At 37.3% G+C, this 17,078-nt stretch overlaps 1 protein-coding gene across 1 annotated transcript in view; it reads left to right on the top strand.

Moving 5' to 3' along the window:
• The window catches only part of Prkaa2 (protein kinase AMP-activated catalytic subunit alpha 2), a 54,591-nt gene that overhangs the window by 17,367 nt on the left and 20,146 nt on the right, over positions 1-17,078 (top strand). The window contains exon 2 of the mRNA XM_051188290.1: positions 9,795-9,936. Coding sequence (XP_051044247.1) covers positions 9,795-9,936 — 142 coding nt within the window. The remainder of the gene's footprint in view (positions 1-9,794; positions 9,937-17,078) is intronic.

Below are 17,078 nucleotides of genomic sequence, written 5' to 3'. Positions count from 1 at the left end.
TTTACCATCTTTTCATTAACTGCTCATTTGTTGATAGGTACCCAGGCTGGTCCATATCTTACTGTTTTGTGAATAGTACTTCAATAACTTGCATCTCCAGGTGTCTTTTTGGTAGGATGGTTTAATTTCCTTTGAATGTGTTATGTGTTCTTAGGCTTGGGATAGCTGGATTGTCTTTTAGGTTTTGTTTTGGGGAATCACACAGTTCTTTGTAGTAACAACACTTTACATTTCCAACAAACAGTATGACAGAATTCCTTGCTTAAAAAAAGAAAGAAAGAAAGAAGCTGTTCTAACTAGAGTTTGTTTTATATTTCCCTTGAGGCTAATGATAACTGAACATTTTGCACGTATTTGTTGCCCATTTGCATTCCTTTTATGAATTGCCTATTAAGGTGATTTGTCCACTTTGAAACTGGACACATGTCATTCCTTATGTACTCTGGATAGTAATCGTTTGCCAAATGGATAGTTGGCAAATACTATCTCTTGATTATATAATTTGTCTGTTCATTATGCTGACTAATGTCTTTGCTCCCTAGAAGCCTTTCTATTGTTTCATTTGTCTTATTTTTACTTTTGTTTCCCATGCTTTATGGTCATATGTAAACAAATGGGACATGTCATTATCTTCATTGTTTCAAGTCTTACATAGGTCTTTGCTCTATTTGGGGTTGATTTTTGTAGTTGGTTGGCAATAGGTTCAAATTTCATTCTGTGTGTGGATACCCTCTTTCCCCAGACCCACTGGAGAAGCTGACCTTTCCTCAGTGTACTTTCTGGTGCTTTTGTTGAGACTCATTTAGCTATATATGCTAATTTTGTTGCTGTTCTTGTTTCGTTTCTCCTGGCATCTCTATTTTGTTCCTTTGGTCTGTGTGTCCATTTTTAGGTTAGAACTGTGCTATTTTGGTTATTGTGTCTGTTTAGCATTTGTGGTGCTTCCAGGTTTTTTTGTCTTCCTATGAAGAATGTTAACTCGTATTTTGGTGGGGCTTGTATTGAGTTGTAAGAGTTGTAACTTACTGGGATGACATGGGAATCTAAATATTGTTAAAACTTTAGTCCTGAACATGGAAATCATTCCATTTTTGTTTCTTTTCATTTCTTTTTTTGCAAAAACTTTATAAAATTTCATTGTAAAGCTCCTTTACTTTTTTTGTGAAAGTTATTGCAGTGTATACATTTTTATAGCTGTTATAATTTTGACTGCTTTCTTGCTTTCCTTCTCAGCACGTTCATGGTGTGTTACAGTGCTACTGACTTTTGTATGTTGATTTTGTAACATGCATTGTTGAGTTTGTCAGTTCTAACTTCTCCCCCCATTTATAGGATCATATCTGTAAACAGTTACCTTGCCTTCCTCTTCTATTGTTTAACTTGAATTTCTTTCCCTTGTCTAACCTTCTAGCTCCAAATCTGCTAATCCTGAATTGAGAATGAGAATGCTGAGGACAGACATCTTGTCTTGTTCTAGATCCTAGAGGAAATGTTCCCCCCTCCCATAGTTAAACAAATATTCTATTCCACAACAGAGTTCTACATCTTGCAGGCAGCAGGAAGTCAGCTGAGACACTGGGCAGTATCCTGAGCATAGCAAACCTCAAAGCCTACCTCCAAATGACACACTTTCTCCAACAAGGCCATACCCACTCCAGCAGAGCCACAACTCCTAATAGTGCCACTCCTTGTGAGATTACAGGGGCCAGTTGCATTCAAACTACCACATTACATCCCCTGGCTCCCTAAGACTTGTAACAACATAATAACGCAAAATCCATTTAGTCCAATTTCAAAAGTCTCCAAAGTTTATCACAGTCTCAACAATGTTTTAAAATCCAAAGTTCAAAGTTTCTTCTGAGATTCATGCAACCAATCTCTTAACTTTGATCACCTATAAAAGGAAAAATCAAAAAGCAGATCACATACTTCCAACATATAATGTCACAGGCTATCCATTACCATTCCAAAACATAGGGAAGGGAGCATGGTGAGGAAGCACTGGACCAAAGCAAGACCAAAACCAACTCCATACTCTGCATCTCCACGTCTCATGTCAAAATGCTCTTCAGATCTCCAACTCCATTCAGCTTTGTTGACTGCAATGCATTTCTTCTCTTGGGCTGGTTCCATTCCCTGTTAGCTGCTCTCCTGGGTATGTATCCCAAGACTCTGCAATCTTTAACACCTTGGATTCTTCAAAGCAATTCAGGCTTCAACTTCACAGCTTTAGACAGTGGCCTCTCTAGCCACATGCCTGGCCTCAGCATCTTTCTTTAGGTACAGAAACAAATCCTACAACCTATTTTTTTCTATCCTTAACTCTAAAGCCAGAACCATGTGGCTGCATCTGCCAAGTCCTGCTGGAGCTGGAACATGGCCCCTTTGTTAACTACATTTTCACCAGCTTTTCTGTCATTCATTGCCTGAGCTTGGCTATCTTGAAACTTGCTCTGTAGATCAGACTGGCCTCAAACTCAGAGATATACCTGAGGAAATGCTTTTTTTAACTGTATGTTGGCTATAGTTTTTATCAGATGTAACCTTTCTTATGCTGAGGTATGTTCTTTACTACCTAATTTGTTCATTTTTTAAATCACAAAAGAATGTTGGCTTTTATTAAATGCTTTTTTTCATCTTCTGAAATGATTATATCATCTTGCTAACCCTTATCAAATTTTAATACACTTAAAAAACATTTATGACTTACGTACTTATGTTCATGTCTATTTGTGCATGCGTATAAACAGGGGTGATGTATGACCTGTACATTGATTTGAAAATATTGAGCTAGTCTTGGATCCCTGGAATAAATCCATAAATCCATCTTGATCATGGTGTGTGTGTGTGTGTGTGTGTGTGTGTGTGTGTGTGTGTGTGTGTATTACTGTTTTTGGTATCAAGGTAATGCTGGACTCATACAATGAGTTTAGGAGGTTTTCTTCCCCTTTGGATTCTTTAGAATAGTTTGGGGAGAGTGTTAGTCCTCTGTTAAAGGTTTGGTAAAATTCAATAGTGGTCTTGTTTTGTTTTTTTTTTTTAAACGACTGGTTCAATATTATTACTTTTTATTTTGTCTGTTTTTAATATTCTTACAGTTTGATTTTGACAGATCATATGTGTTCAGAAATTGATCTTTGATCAAGCTAGGTTTTCTAGTTTGTTAGCATATAGGTTGTTTTTATTAGTACTGTAGTATTGATTGTAAGTTTTTTTTTTTTTAACCTGATTTTATTTGAGTCTTTTCTTTCATAATGTCTACTAAAGGTGTATTGATTTTACTTGTCTTTTCATAAAACCAATGTTATTGTTACTGTTTTTTATAATAGTTTATAAAATTATAAAAAAATAAAACCTCATTTTCTTTGTTTTCTTATTATGCTGTAGAATAATCCCTCTGTACACCGCTGTGTGAATATATACTGCTATAATTGGTTTATAAACAGGCTGATCAATAGCTGAACAGGATACAGTTAGGCAGGAAAGCCAAACTAGAGAATGGTGGAATAAGGAAGGGGGAGTCAAAGTAGTTGCTGGCAGATGCGGAGGGAGCAGGAGATGAATGTGCCATGTTAATAAAGGTACCCCCACATGGCATAGTGTAAATAAGGAATATGGGTTAACTTAAAATGTAAGAGCTAGTTAGAAATAAGCCTGAGCTATTGGCCAAGCATTTACAATTCATAGTCAGACTCTGAGTCAGTTATTTGGAAACTGGTGGGTAGGAGAGAACTAATCTATCTACACTGTTATGTTTATTTCTTCTGTGACTTTTGTTCTTTCTCCTTTTCAGTTTGGTTTTCCCTTGCTTTTCTAGGTACTTAAAATGCCTTATTAGGCTACCTTTTTATTTTATATGTGTACTTACTGGAATAAAATTCTTACTATTTAGCTGTCAGAAATATGTGGTGTGTGTGTGTGTGTGTGTGTGTGTGTGTGTGTGTGTGTGCGCGCGCGTGCGTGTGCATGTGAGTGCTCGTGCACATGAAGGCCAGAAAAGGGTGTCCAATCTTTTGAACATGAAATTACAGTTGTGAGTGGCCAAATGTTATGTTCTGGGAACCAAGCTCAGATCCTCTGGAAGAGAAGTGTCTGCTTTTAAGTGTTGCACCATCTCACTAGTTGCCTTTGGAAGATTTATTTAGGATGCAGGCTGTATATTTAAATATCTCTTCAGTGATGCCATGTTTTTCATAAACCGTTTTTAAATTGATTCTAGCAGATGTTTCCTCTTAGCTGCTATGATAAATTTCCCAACAAATATATCTTAGATACACAGTCATTTACTGTTCACAATTTTTCTAAACTGTCTTCTTAATATAAAGACATCTAGAATTTAAATTTAAGGAAGAATCTTTTCTAATATACCACTTTGATTAAAACACCATCATATTTACTTGTGTAGGGATCTATACAATTGAATAAATAAATGTGATAAACCCATCAGATTGTATTTGGGAACATATAGTGTATTTTTTTTTTTTTTTTTTTGTTTTTACAAAGAGCTTGGTTTGAGGAATGAAGGAGATGGCTTAATAAAAGAGTGTCATACAAGCATGAGGACTTGAGTTTTATCCTTAGCACCTATGTTTAAAAAGAAAAATCAGTTGTTGTAGCACCTAGAATCCTAGCTCAGGAAAGGTGGAGACAGGAAGATCTTTAGGGCTTGATAACATCTACTTTAGCTGCTACAGTGTCAGTGAAAGATGCTGTCTTAAAAAAAAAAAAAAAAAAGGATGGAGAGTGATAACCACAAGAACATACGCATGTCTATGCAAACACCAGACATGTATACAGTTTCCAGTTATTTGCCAGGGACAGTAGGACTTATGGGAAGTGGAAGAGAGCAAACTTGATTTTCCCTGAGAACAGCTTTGGAGTCACCAACATGTGGCTTTAAATAGCAGCTCTGTTATTAATTTACAATATGAATTTGGATGGGTTTCTTAAACTATGTGAATCTCAGTTTTCTCCTCTTCAAGTACTCTTGGATAGTTTAAACTTTTAGAAAAATTTATATAAGATGGTGATGTAATAAAATGTGTATGTAAGTGTATATGTAGAGTTGTATGTCCATATATACACATACAAAAGTGTGTGGTGTGGTGAACACTCATTATGATTATTATACTTTTTCAGAAGAATACTTTTTTTCACTCTTAATATCATACCTGCTTTCCCAGAATGCTTTACTTCTTGAACCCCAGTAGTATCTGGTCCTTTCACCCTGCTTTGAAGATCCACTCTGACTAGTTCCTTTCTATAATATATAATATACTTACTTTTTTTTTGATCTTTGTTACCTGAAGTTTAAGCTTATGGATATGGTTGAGCAGCTTTGAGAAGTCCTTATACAGTTCTAAAGACACCTGAATTTTTGTGTGAATTTTTGTGTTTGTATACTTAGCATTACTTAGGTTTAGCATTATATAGGCTTAGCATTACTAAATCTTAGAATATATACACATTCCATTTTAGCAGTTATTATGGACTGTTTAATAGTTATGATTTCCCCAAGTGTTTGCACTATCTTGTATCCTCGCCTGTAGGAAAAGGTCCAGGTACTTTGTATTCTTACCAGTACTTGGAATTCCTTTCATTTACATTTATTCTCTTTACTCATATTAATCTCTTTTTAAAAGATTTAGCCTCAGGCAGATTCTTAGGATAAGGGCCACATGCAGTCACATTCTTTGTCAAAATATAACAGCAATGGTCTGTAGAGCAGTTGCTGATATTGTCCCCCTCTGAAACCTCTCAATCTGGACCTCCATAGTCCATTTTGCTCCCAGAAGTAATGTCTTCCAAGCTCCTACTAGGATGGCCCTTTAAACCCCACTTTGAGTGCTTAACCACTTTCTTAGTCCAAAGTACCACATTTCTCTGAACAACAACAACAACAACAAACAGTATGGTCAGGCCTGTCACAGCAATAGCTCACTCCCTGGTACCAACTTGTGGGGTGGGGTTAGGTTTCAAAAGACCACACCATTGTGTTCTACCTTGTGCTCATGTATGAAGGTGTGAGTTCTCAGCTAATGTTCAGTATCATGCCTGATGCTATGCTCCCTTCCCTCTTAACTCTCTGCAACCTTGAAGCCCCAAATTAAACGTTCATAAGTTGCCTTAGTCATGGTGTCTTATCATGGCATTAGAAAAGTAACCAGGATAGTTGGGTTGTGGTTTTAATTACATTTTCTTGATGATGAATAATACTGAGCATCTTTTCATATGGTTATTAACCATGTCAGCTCATCAAGATTTGTTGACCTTTAAGACATGTAGTTTTTTCTTTAATTGAAGTCTTGAGTCTGATGGTTTTTCTTTCTTTTAGCAGCACTTTTCCATATTGAAGGGGTCTTAGGATATAGTTCCACAAAGGATTTTGGGGAGAGAGGTTTAGAATGCATAGATAATACTTTTCCTTTGCTAGATGATTAATGGTTCGCCTCAAATATGTAGAATAATTAGCATGTCCAATTTCCATATCCTACTCAAATTCTAAACCAGCAATTCAAGTAAAGTCTAAGTTTAAATCACATGCTTAAGAACATTAAATATCAGTATTAGTCATGCATTTTATCCATATTGAAAAACGTTACTGAGCATTAGTTGAATGTCAGGCACTATGGCAAAAGCTGAGGGATAAAAGAACTATTGGCTACTAGGGCTGGTCAGTCAGTTTTCTTCAGTAGCTGGCCCTTGCTTCAGTGAAATGCTTCTTCACTCACACACATACTGGCAACACTAAATGGACTAGTGAGTTAAAAAAAAAAAACAAACTAACAAAAAAGCATATGAATTAAAGATGGAGAAATAGTGTGAGGAGTGTGGGTTAGGGTGGGTTTGCTCAAAAACCATTGTATGTTGTTGGAGAGATGGATTAGTGGTTAGAAATGCAGACTGATCTTGCTTTAGGTGGCTCACTACTACCTAACTTCAGAATTGTATATCTATGGAAGTCTTAAGTAAGTAGTAAATAAACAAACAAATAGAGAGACTTAAGTAAGATGGTAGTATGTAACTCTCTTGTAGAATTCTGGTAAATGGTTCAAACTGTTGTCCTGTCTGTTAGCTTTCTCTTCCCTGTTGCTCCTTGACACATAACTGACTTTTGGGTTCAGACCAGAGGCTTTTAAGTTCCAGACGTTGAGATGTGGAAGCTGCTGAGACATTTACATGGCTACACCTAGACACAGAATTATAGGTTGTTGTCTGTCCTTTTGCTACTCATGTGTGGGTGGTTGTATTTGGGATTTATGCCTGGGGGAAAAAGTACAGTAGATATTGCTGGGCAACTGGCAGTGTAACAGAACCATTCTATCCCAAGTGGACTGTCAGTGTGATTAGTACAATGCTTTACCATAGTGGGCACTTACTATAAAGTTTTTCAGTGGGCGAGTGCTCTTACTGCACCAGAAAGCAGATATGATTTGAATATTTGCTTTAGTAAAATGGTGCTATGGCAAGTTTGTCCATCCTGTTTTCAACTATTTCAGGGAAAGTATGACAGATTATTTGTGTGTAACTAAATATAGTTAAGCACCAAGTCACTGAAGGAATTATTAGGTGAAGGAATTATTAGGCAAAAGGCTAGTTTAACTCATCAAAAAGGGAGAATTCTCAATGCATTTGATTGTTTTAACTGCAGGCATTTATTTAATTTATTTGTTTACTTAACCATTTCTAGGGAAAATGCCATTTCCTTTTCAGTGTTTCATGTGGGAAATTTTCTTCAAATATAAAAACAAGGCAGTTTTCCCTCAGATATAGGCAAAACAATCATATTCTACTGAGTCAGTTCACTCATGTTTTTGTTTGAAGACAACACTGTGATAGTAAAACAAATGAACCACCTGCTTTGCCTATAGACTTTATGTTAGATACATGTTAGAGCATCACGTGTTCAAAATACCTGGGAATAGTGTGTAGGGAGGAATTGTTTATTTTTGGTTCTCAGTTTCAAGAGTGCCAGCCCATCATGACTGGAAGGGCAGGTTGGAGCAGAGCCGTTCATATTTTATCAGCCAGATAGGAAAAACAGACCATAACCACTTAGAACTTTAAAGACTACCTCCTTCCAGAGGCCCACTTCATCCCCACCTTTCACCTGTATTGTGATAGTATGAATATATTAAGGCATTTATTCATTAATTAAGGTTAATATCTTTGGGTTTTAATTATCTTTGGAATGCCTTCACAGACATGCCTAGAGTGTACTTCACTAACCTCTAAATATTTATTCAACAGCTATCGCAGAGTCCATGGCGTCTTTGACTTGGAAAGTTCCCTGTTTTCTCCTTAGACAGTACTTTTGGTTACTCTGTGGGGAAGGAGCAATGGAGTCTTGCCCTATTATATTGATAAGGGATGGCATTCTCTACTTTCATTGAGGCCATGGTGGATTTGAAGACAAAGCCACATTGTTGGTCCATGTGGGCTAGTGCTTGAGTGTTTTCAGATTTCCAGGGTATGTGATACACTACTCAGGCATCATGAAACTATTTAGGTTATTTCAATGTATAGTTCCTGAAATCAAAGTTTTCCTCAAGTCCTGAAGCATTGTGAAATGCTAGTAAACTGATGTTGCTTGAAAATGATTTCTATTAACAAGGCTTCTTTATATGTGAGGAAAGTAACTTTCAAACTTTCACAAAAGTGATTAAAATGATTATGAAGTTATGGCAATAAATTAATATCCCCCAACAGGAAATGCAGTTCCAACTGGGCATTGGTGGTGCTTGCCTTTAATCCCAGCACTCAGGAGGCAGAGGCAGGTGGATCTCTGTGAGTTCTAGGCCAGCCTGAACTACAGAGTGAGTTCCAGGACAGGCTCCAAAGCAATTCAGAGAAACCCTGTCTTGGGGAAAAAAAATGCAGTTCCTAAGTTAGTCCATTTTTTTGTTATTGTTGTTGTTTGTTTGCATCACTCTGTCGCAAACACATGGATGGCATTGGGTGGCATTGTTGAATTGTGTGGTTAAACATTTTGATTCTGAAGTAAGACAGCTCTCGGTCACATGTAGTGCTTCCAATTTAAGCATGTGACATTAGTTAGACAAACTATTTAGCTTTTCTGTGAGTTAGGTTGTATTTATCCCTGGAGAATAGTAACTCTTCATAGAGTTGTAAGTGTGGATGAGAGTTGCGGGGGATGACTCAAGGGTCTATGTGGATGTGGGTTCAAAACTTGCGGATAACAATCTTTAAAGAATCTGTAGAGAACAGAGTTAATAGGAGAGAGCGGTGCTGACCAAAGGGAGTAAGATGCTCCCTTAGCAGAACTTTTAAACCTGGAGAAGATTGGCATGGCCCCTGAACCAAAGGGAGTGATGAGTGGTGTGTGAATTAGCAGAGATTGTTGTAGATTGAATTTTGAACAGTAATTAAATTGTTTTAAGTTTATTACAGAAATTAATTATTCTTCTGTAATACAGTTACTTTAAATAGAAAATGAGAAATAAGGAAAAAATATAATAAATTTATTCTGTCTGAAAGGTGTTCTATAGTGTTTTTATGAATACAGTTTAGCAATCCTTTTCCCTAAAGACTGAAATAACTTTGCTTTACTGATGATGCTGAGGTGACCAAAGCGCAGCTTCTGTGATGGAGGAATTCTTTTCTAAGTGGAAGAGGCAGAGGCAGAGGCAGAGGCAAAGGAAGAGTGCTGCAGGCCTGTGCATCCCGTGATGCTGAAGGAGATCCATGAGTGCATAAGCTTAGGGCACATTTCGGAAGATGCACAATGATTCTGTTCTTATGACAGCCAATATTTCTCTTTCTCTTTTCTTTAGTTGGAGAACACCAATTGACAGGCCATAAAGTGGCAGTTAAGATCTTAAATAGACAGAAGATTCGCAGTTTAGATGTTGTTGGAAAAATAAAACGAGAAATTCAAAATCTTAAACTCTTTCGTCATCCTCATATTATCAAACTGTAAGTATTTTTGTGTTTGAAAATATAAAAGAAATGTCCTGAAACAGTTAAAACAACATTTTATAAATATCATGAGTTAATTTTATAAAATAGCAGTTTTCATTTTCATATTCAGTTTCAATTTTAATTTATTTCACCTCTGTTAGTTCTTCAATGTACAAACCTGGTCTAGAATTAGAAGACATTGCTTCAAAATTGGTAGTATTCAAAACAGCCTTGGAAAGTTGGTTCTTTAGTATTCACTCTGAAGATGACTTGGGCATTTGCTGTTCCTAAGTTGGTTCTTTTGTTTTATTTATCTCTTCTAATTTTGATTTAAAAGTAACATCAGGCCAGGTGTGGTGGTATATTACTGTAAACTCAAATTGAAGGGCAGGAGAATCATGAATTTGAACTCAACCTTGGCTACATAGTAAAATTGACAGTCAATCAAATAAATAAATAACAGAGAAGCTACAAGCTAGTTAGTAAAATTGAAAGACAATTTAATCAATTTAATAGGCTATATAGAAAGATCTAGACATTATGTGTGAAGTAATATTATGTAATGTTTAAAGTATTAGTTATATAGTTATATAGAAAAAATGTGGCATTGTAGACACAGAAAATTATCTTTATTGGATATGGTTTTTATAAAATAAACGTTAATCTTACTCAAGGAGTAGCTGATGGTAGCCAGGAACCATGCTGAGCATTCTACATTTATAATTCCATATTGTCATCATCACAAGTCTGTTAGTAGGCTTACTTTATAGATAAGAAGACAGCATATCTAACAGGGATAAATAACTAGAAAAGTAAATTTGTGGCTCCATGGTTTTACCAAGTTAGATTTATATATTGTTACTCAGGTATGTAAAACAATAACTAGGTATAAACCTACTATGGTGCTTTGTAAAGCCAAATTATTTAGTGAAGTTAGTAGTAGAAACAGAGAACCAATATATTTTGATTTAGATAAGATTGCCACATAAGAAAGCTTATTTAAGAGTAGTATAAAGAGTACACATGAACACAGTGGTCCTCCGAAGTAGCACACAAGGATGAGTCAGAAAAAGACCTGAGCAAGGTTTTCATGAGCAAATGTGAGAAGGACTCTGTTTGCTAATGTAACCTTAAAAGATGGAGGAAGCTGTGAGACAACATAAGATAGCTTCCAAATGCCAAAAATTCAAAGAGGCAGACTTCGCTCCTAGACTCTCCAGAAGGCATTTTAATTCATGTCAGGTTTCTAATCCACTGAACTGTAAGATAATGCATGTGTGTTGCTTTTAACTTCTTAAGTTTGAATTACAGAGACAATGAAAGCCAATGCAACACTGTGCTGGTTAGTTTTAATCAGTTTGGCAAACTAGAGTTACCTGGGAAGAGGGAACCCCAGTTAAGGGGTTGTCCTGTCAGTTTGACCTATAGGTATGTCTATAGGATATTTTCTTGATTGATAACTGGTATTAAAGGGATTAGCCCATTGTGTGCAATGCCAACCCTGGGTTATATAAAAAAGCAAGATGAACAAGCCACGAAAGTGATCCAATAAGCTGTGTTCTTTCACAGTCTTTACTGGAGTTTCTCCTCCAGGTTCCTACTTTGAATTCCTTTAGTTACTTCTCTTCATGATGGACTATAGTCTATAAGATGAAGTAAACCGTTTCCTTTCCAAGTCACTTTGGTCGGTGTTTTATCATAGCAACAGAAAAGCAAGCAGAACAAATAGTTATTTGTGATTTATTCTTCCTTCAAGAAAGACAGCCCTGGCTCTCCTGGAGCTCACTGTAGAGCAGTGCTGGCCTCAGACTCACAGAGATCTTCCACCATGCCCAGGTTGTGAATTCCTACTATTAGTGGTTGGTTCAATTATTACAGGCTTTGAAAGATTCTATTTTTAATTGTTGTACTTTTTGTCAATGAACTATTGCAAATTAAAATATTTAGTAATGGAGCTCACACAGTGCCATCTTGTCAATATCAAGAATATGCCACTGACTGTTCCCACCTGTCTAATACTTGGTTTGGTGTGACGTAGTTGCCATGAGACTTTCAGTTTTATAGTAAGCCTCAATGCTATGTGATACTTACTTAAGGTTCAGTCTGTTGTAAACATGGAATCATGTGGCAATATTTGATATTAAGACTGTCCAGTACCAGATGATAAACAACCCTAGAATGTGCATATAAAAGTTTTGGAAGGTTAGTATAAAATATAACCTATCAAGGACAGTGCACCTCTCCTCCCATTCATTTTTCAACCTTTAAACAGGGTGCTTCAAGTGTTATATAAGAAGTAACTGTTGGCATTGGTGGAATGCCTAGTTTGTGATAAGCATCAGCCTCCTGTGAGCTGATTCTCCTTGAGTTGACTCCAAGTAGTTCTCAGTTAACTGAAGCAGTTCATATCCTTTCTTTTTTTCTTTTAAAGACAGTCTTGCTGTGTAACCTGAGCTGGCCTAGAACTGCTGTGTAACTCAGGCTGACCTTACAATCAAATTCACAATCCTGAGTTACGCAAACTCATAATCTTGTGTTTGCTTCCCTAATGCAGAGGCTCTAGGCCTGTGACACTGGCCCTTCTCATATCTGACTTGACTCCATGTTTGTAATGATGTCAGTGGCATGTAAGCTAAGCCTCTGGTTTTTGTTGCTTGGTAGCTATTATGTATGAGAAATGGCCAGACTTAATTCTTCAACTTCTCTTTTAGAATGCTAACTCTGAAAGCTCTTATTTGGGGTATGTGACTTAGATTTGTTCTGCTCTTGAAAACATAGATTGCATTTGCTACTGTTGTAGTTCAATTTCTGTTGCTTTGGTAAAATATCCTGACAAAAAGCAGTTTAGGGGAGAAAAGGGTTATAGGTTAGTCTGTTGTTGGGGGAGACGACAAGTCAGGAACACAATGCTAGTCACATCATGTCCACAGGCAAGAGCAGAGAGAAATGGAATGCACCTCTGCTGCCACTTGCTGCATGCTTATACTCAGCTAGCCCTTTCCGTTCTTAAACTGTTCAGAGCCCGCCTTGTAAAGTGGAGCCACCACGGCAGGCTGAGTCTCCCTACAACAATTAACAATACACAGTCCCCAACAGACATCTCATAGTCTGATCTGATCTAGAGCATTTCTCAAGTGGGCAATCCTTCTCAGATGACTCTAGGTTTTGACAAATTGATGATTAAAGCTATCAGTACAGTCAGTAAAAATTGGTGGTTATCATGGAATTTAAAATCTTATTTCTGACACAATTTATCAGTGTTATCTTGTTCTTGTTTCTATGATTTATTAACATTTCTTGTCTCATTCTGATTTAAAATTATTGTTGTATTGTTCTAAAGTAGCTACAGAACAGCCTCATAGTTGATCAGCAAGTAATTAGTATAGATGAATCCAGTGCTTAACGCTCTTGATTTTTCAGCCGTGAGCTTAAGTCATGAGCATAATTCATTCACATTGCTTCTTTAATGGCAAATCTGAATTTTTTTTTTAAAAAAATCTTATGTTTTATTCCTACTGAAACTTACTGACATAGCCTCTAATAATATCAGTGTTAAACACACACACACACACAGCCAATGAGAAGTAGGCAATAACTCCACAATAGTCACCTATGTCATATGAAGTAAAGATGTAAGAAACCTGGAAGAGGAATATTATACACAGAACAACTAACAATACAAAGGGCTTGAAGTGGAAAAGCCTACGCTCCAGTAACCAAGGGAGCAGACTGATCTGGGGCAGTGGTTCTCAACCTGTGGGCTATGACCCCTTTGGGTGTCACATATCAAACATTTGCATTATGATTCATACCATATCTAAATTACAGAAGTAGCAATGAAGATCATTTTATGATTGGGAGTCACCACAGCGTAAGGAACTATATTAAAGAGTCACAGTATTAGGGAAGTTGAAAACCACTGATCCTAGTGTTTGAAGTGATAAAATCAGACACAAAGGGGAGCCCCGCTAGCATGGTATTGAATATAGTTAAGGACTTTAGCTTCCACTCTTGAGTAAGATGAAATGTCACTGAATATGTTGGCCAGAGGTGAAATGTTATATGACTTAACATGTAGACTGTATTTGGACAAATACTGAAGTAAGGAAAAAAAGTGAGGAGTCAGTTGCAGTTATCTGGATGAAAGGTGATGTTGGCCTAGAATATGATATCATGTGGTAGATGTTGAGTAGTATGCCTGTTCTGTATGTGCTTTTGGGATGCAGTTAACATTTACTGAGAGAAAAATCAGATTATGAAAGAAGAATAATTCCGACTACCTGGTATGTCAAATAGAAGAATATTGTTGCCGGTGACTAAATGGGAAAGGTTACATGAAGACCAGGGGTGTTAGGAGTTAGTATCAAACATTTGACTTTGGTTTTTATAAAACTGAAAGGAGGCATCCTAGTAACGATGTTCTTGAATAGCTGAGTCAGAAACTCATTGGAAAGTTATATATAGATAGTCTCTTTGTTAGGATTTCTGTTGCTATGAAGAGACACCATGACCATGGTGACTCATAAAGGAAAACATTTAACTGGGAGCTGGCTTACAGTTCAGAGGGTTAGTCAGTTATTGTCATGGCGGGAAGCATGGTGGCATACGGGCAGACATGGTACTAGAGAGATAGCTGAGAGTTCTACATCCGGATCCACAGGCAGCAGGAAGAGAAATGAGGCACTGGCTTGGCTTGAACTTCTGAGAACTCAAAGCCTGCTCCCTGTGACACACTTCTTCCGGCAAGGTCACACCTACTCCAACAAGGCCACACTTCCCTATACTGCCACTTCCTATGGGCCTGTGTGGGCCATTTTTATTCAAACCAGCACAGATAGCATACCCTAAGATTGGATTAGAATACTGAGAACCAGAACAGAGAAGAACAAGTCCAAGGATCGAGCTCCAGGGCACTGTGTCTGGACATAAGTGGGAACCAGAAAAGGAGAATGAAAATGAATAGTCCGTGAAGGTGGAGGACAGAAGAATCTAGTGTCTTAATGCAAAACAAGTGAAATTTCACAGATGAGATTATGGCCTTACCTTGCTTTGCCAGTAACCTAGATGAACATTTTTGTGTCTTTTCATTTGTCAAAATTATTGAATGACAATAAATTCACAAGGTATAGCCCTTTCAGTGGCAGTAGTTTCCCAGATAGCCCTGTTTTGGTAATCTGGATGAGGCTAAAATGTTTTTGGTTTTGTTTTTCTTTTCTTTCTTTTTTTTTTCTAGACAGGGTTTCTCTGTGTATCCCTGGCTGTCCTGGAACTAACTCTCTCTATAGACCTGGCTGGCCTCAAACTCAAAGAGATCCTCTTGTCTCTGCCTTCCAAGTGCTGGGATTAAAGATGTGCACCAATGCCACCTGGTTGTTCTTTTATTCTAATCTTAATTATACATATTAACTCTCACACTATATTAGTACACACAGTAAATCTTAATCCTTCCCCTCCCTCTGTGTGTATACACACACCCCACACACACACCTATTTATATATGAATATATTTACAGAATGAATACAAGTTAAAGAGGCTACTATAGAGTTCTAGAGTTTCAGAATTGTACTAATAGAAATGTAAATGGAGTCTATATTAATATGACAAAGTAACTCAAACTAGCTCCCAGATTTAATCAACTATACCTAGACTGAGGAAGAAAAGCAAAGCTAGGTTCAAATGGGCCATCGGGTGGATCAGTGAGTAAGAACAATAGAGTAGGCCTCATCCACAGCAGGAGACCAGTTGAACTGAAGTGCTAGGGACATCCATCCTTGATGTGCATGGTGGTGTCAGAGGATGAGCTTTTGGACTTATGGCACAGCTGTGCTAGGTACTTAACCACTTTATGGAATCCAGGTGAGGGAGCCATACACTTGATCTGGTGTGTTGCCTAAGTTCTTCCTCCCATCCCCTTTCTTTTAGCAGTTCTTTTATTTTTAATTTTTTTTCTGGTGTGTGTGTGTGTGTGTGTGTGTGTGTGTGTGTGTGTGTGTGTGTGTGTATAAATGTGATTGTAGGTGCCCTTGAAGTCCAGAAAAGTGTTGGATCTCCTGCATCTGGAGGTAGAAGCAATTGAGCTACCATATGTGGTGCTGGGAACTGAGCTCAGGGCCACTGAGCAGTATATGCCCTTAACTGCTGAGCCATTTCTCTAGTGCCCAAACTTTTTTATACAATATGGAGTAACTTAGGTTGTAGATATAGCTCGATCTCAACAGATTATCAGCTTTTTTTTTTTTTTTTAACTGCTAATATTGACTAAGGTGAAAACTGACTTATTAGATTTGGAAAAATGAAGGTTACTGGTTATTAAAACTTTTATTAGGATATCGAAGGCAAGAATCTGCTACAAAGGAAGACTATGTGATGAAGAGAAGCATTAGACAGGAGAAGGAAAGAGAACAGCGGTAACTAGATGGGAATTCACTGTCTGAAGGGGTATTTTTAAAGATGGGTAATGTTATAAATGTTTGTGCACCACAATAAAGAGTGATTAGATCAAGAAGGAACTATGGATGCAGGAGAAAGGGGAGCTAATTGTAGGAGCTAAGTTGCTTAGCAGATATGGGGACAGAATTTATTACATAATTAGGGGAGTTAATTGTAGACCATGGAGATGTTGGCTGTATGTAGTAGGAGGAAAGATAATTAGAAATGAGGAAGTCTAGGAACTTAGAGGCTATCTGTTAGATACCATGAATAGGTGGCAACTGTGCCCCAAGTAGAAAGAATAGCAGTGAGGAAAAATATGGTTTAGAATGAGAGAGAGAGAGAGTTAGCAGAGAGGTCCTTGTGTGGTACTGTGTATGCTACAGATACTGTGGGGTTTTGTTTGGTTTCCTTTGCTTATTTGTTTTGAGGCAGGGTCTTACTATGTAGCCTAAGATGGCCTTGAATTTATGATTCTGAGGAAAATTGGACTGAAGGTTCCCTTTGCACCACAGTTTATTGCTAGATTGTTCAAATATTCAGCACTTAAAATTTAATTAAATGGGCTCAGTGGCTAAAAGTACTGGCTGCTCTTGGGTTCAATCATCAGCACCAACATTTTGGCTCACAACTGTCTATAACTGCAGTGCTATAGACTCTGATGCTGTCTTTTGGTATGCAGATAAAATGTACACACATAAGAAAGGTACAGTTTAATATTCAATCA

Source organism: Phodopus roborovskii, unplaced genomic scaffold (assembly GCF_943737965.1).
Source record: "Phodopus roborovskii unplaced genomic scaffold, PHOROB, whole genome shotgun sequence".
NCBI lineage: Eukaryota > Metazoa > Chordata > Mammalia > Rodentia > Cricetidae > Phodopus > Phodopus roborovskii.
Note: the sequence above shows the minus strand (reverse complement) of the source record. Positions and strands in the feature narration are given on the sequence as shown.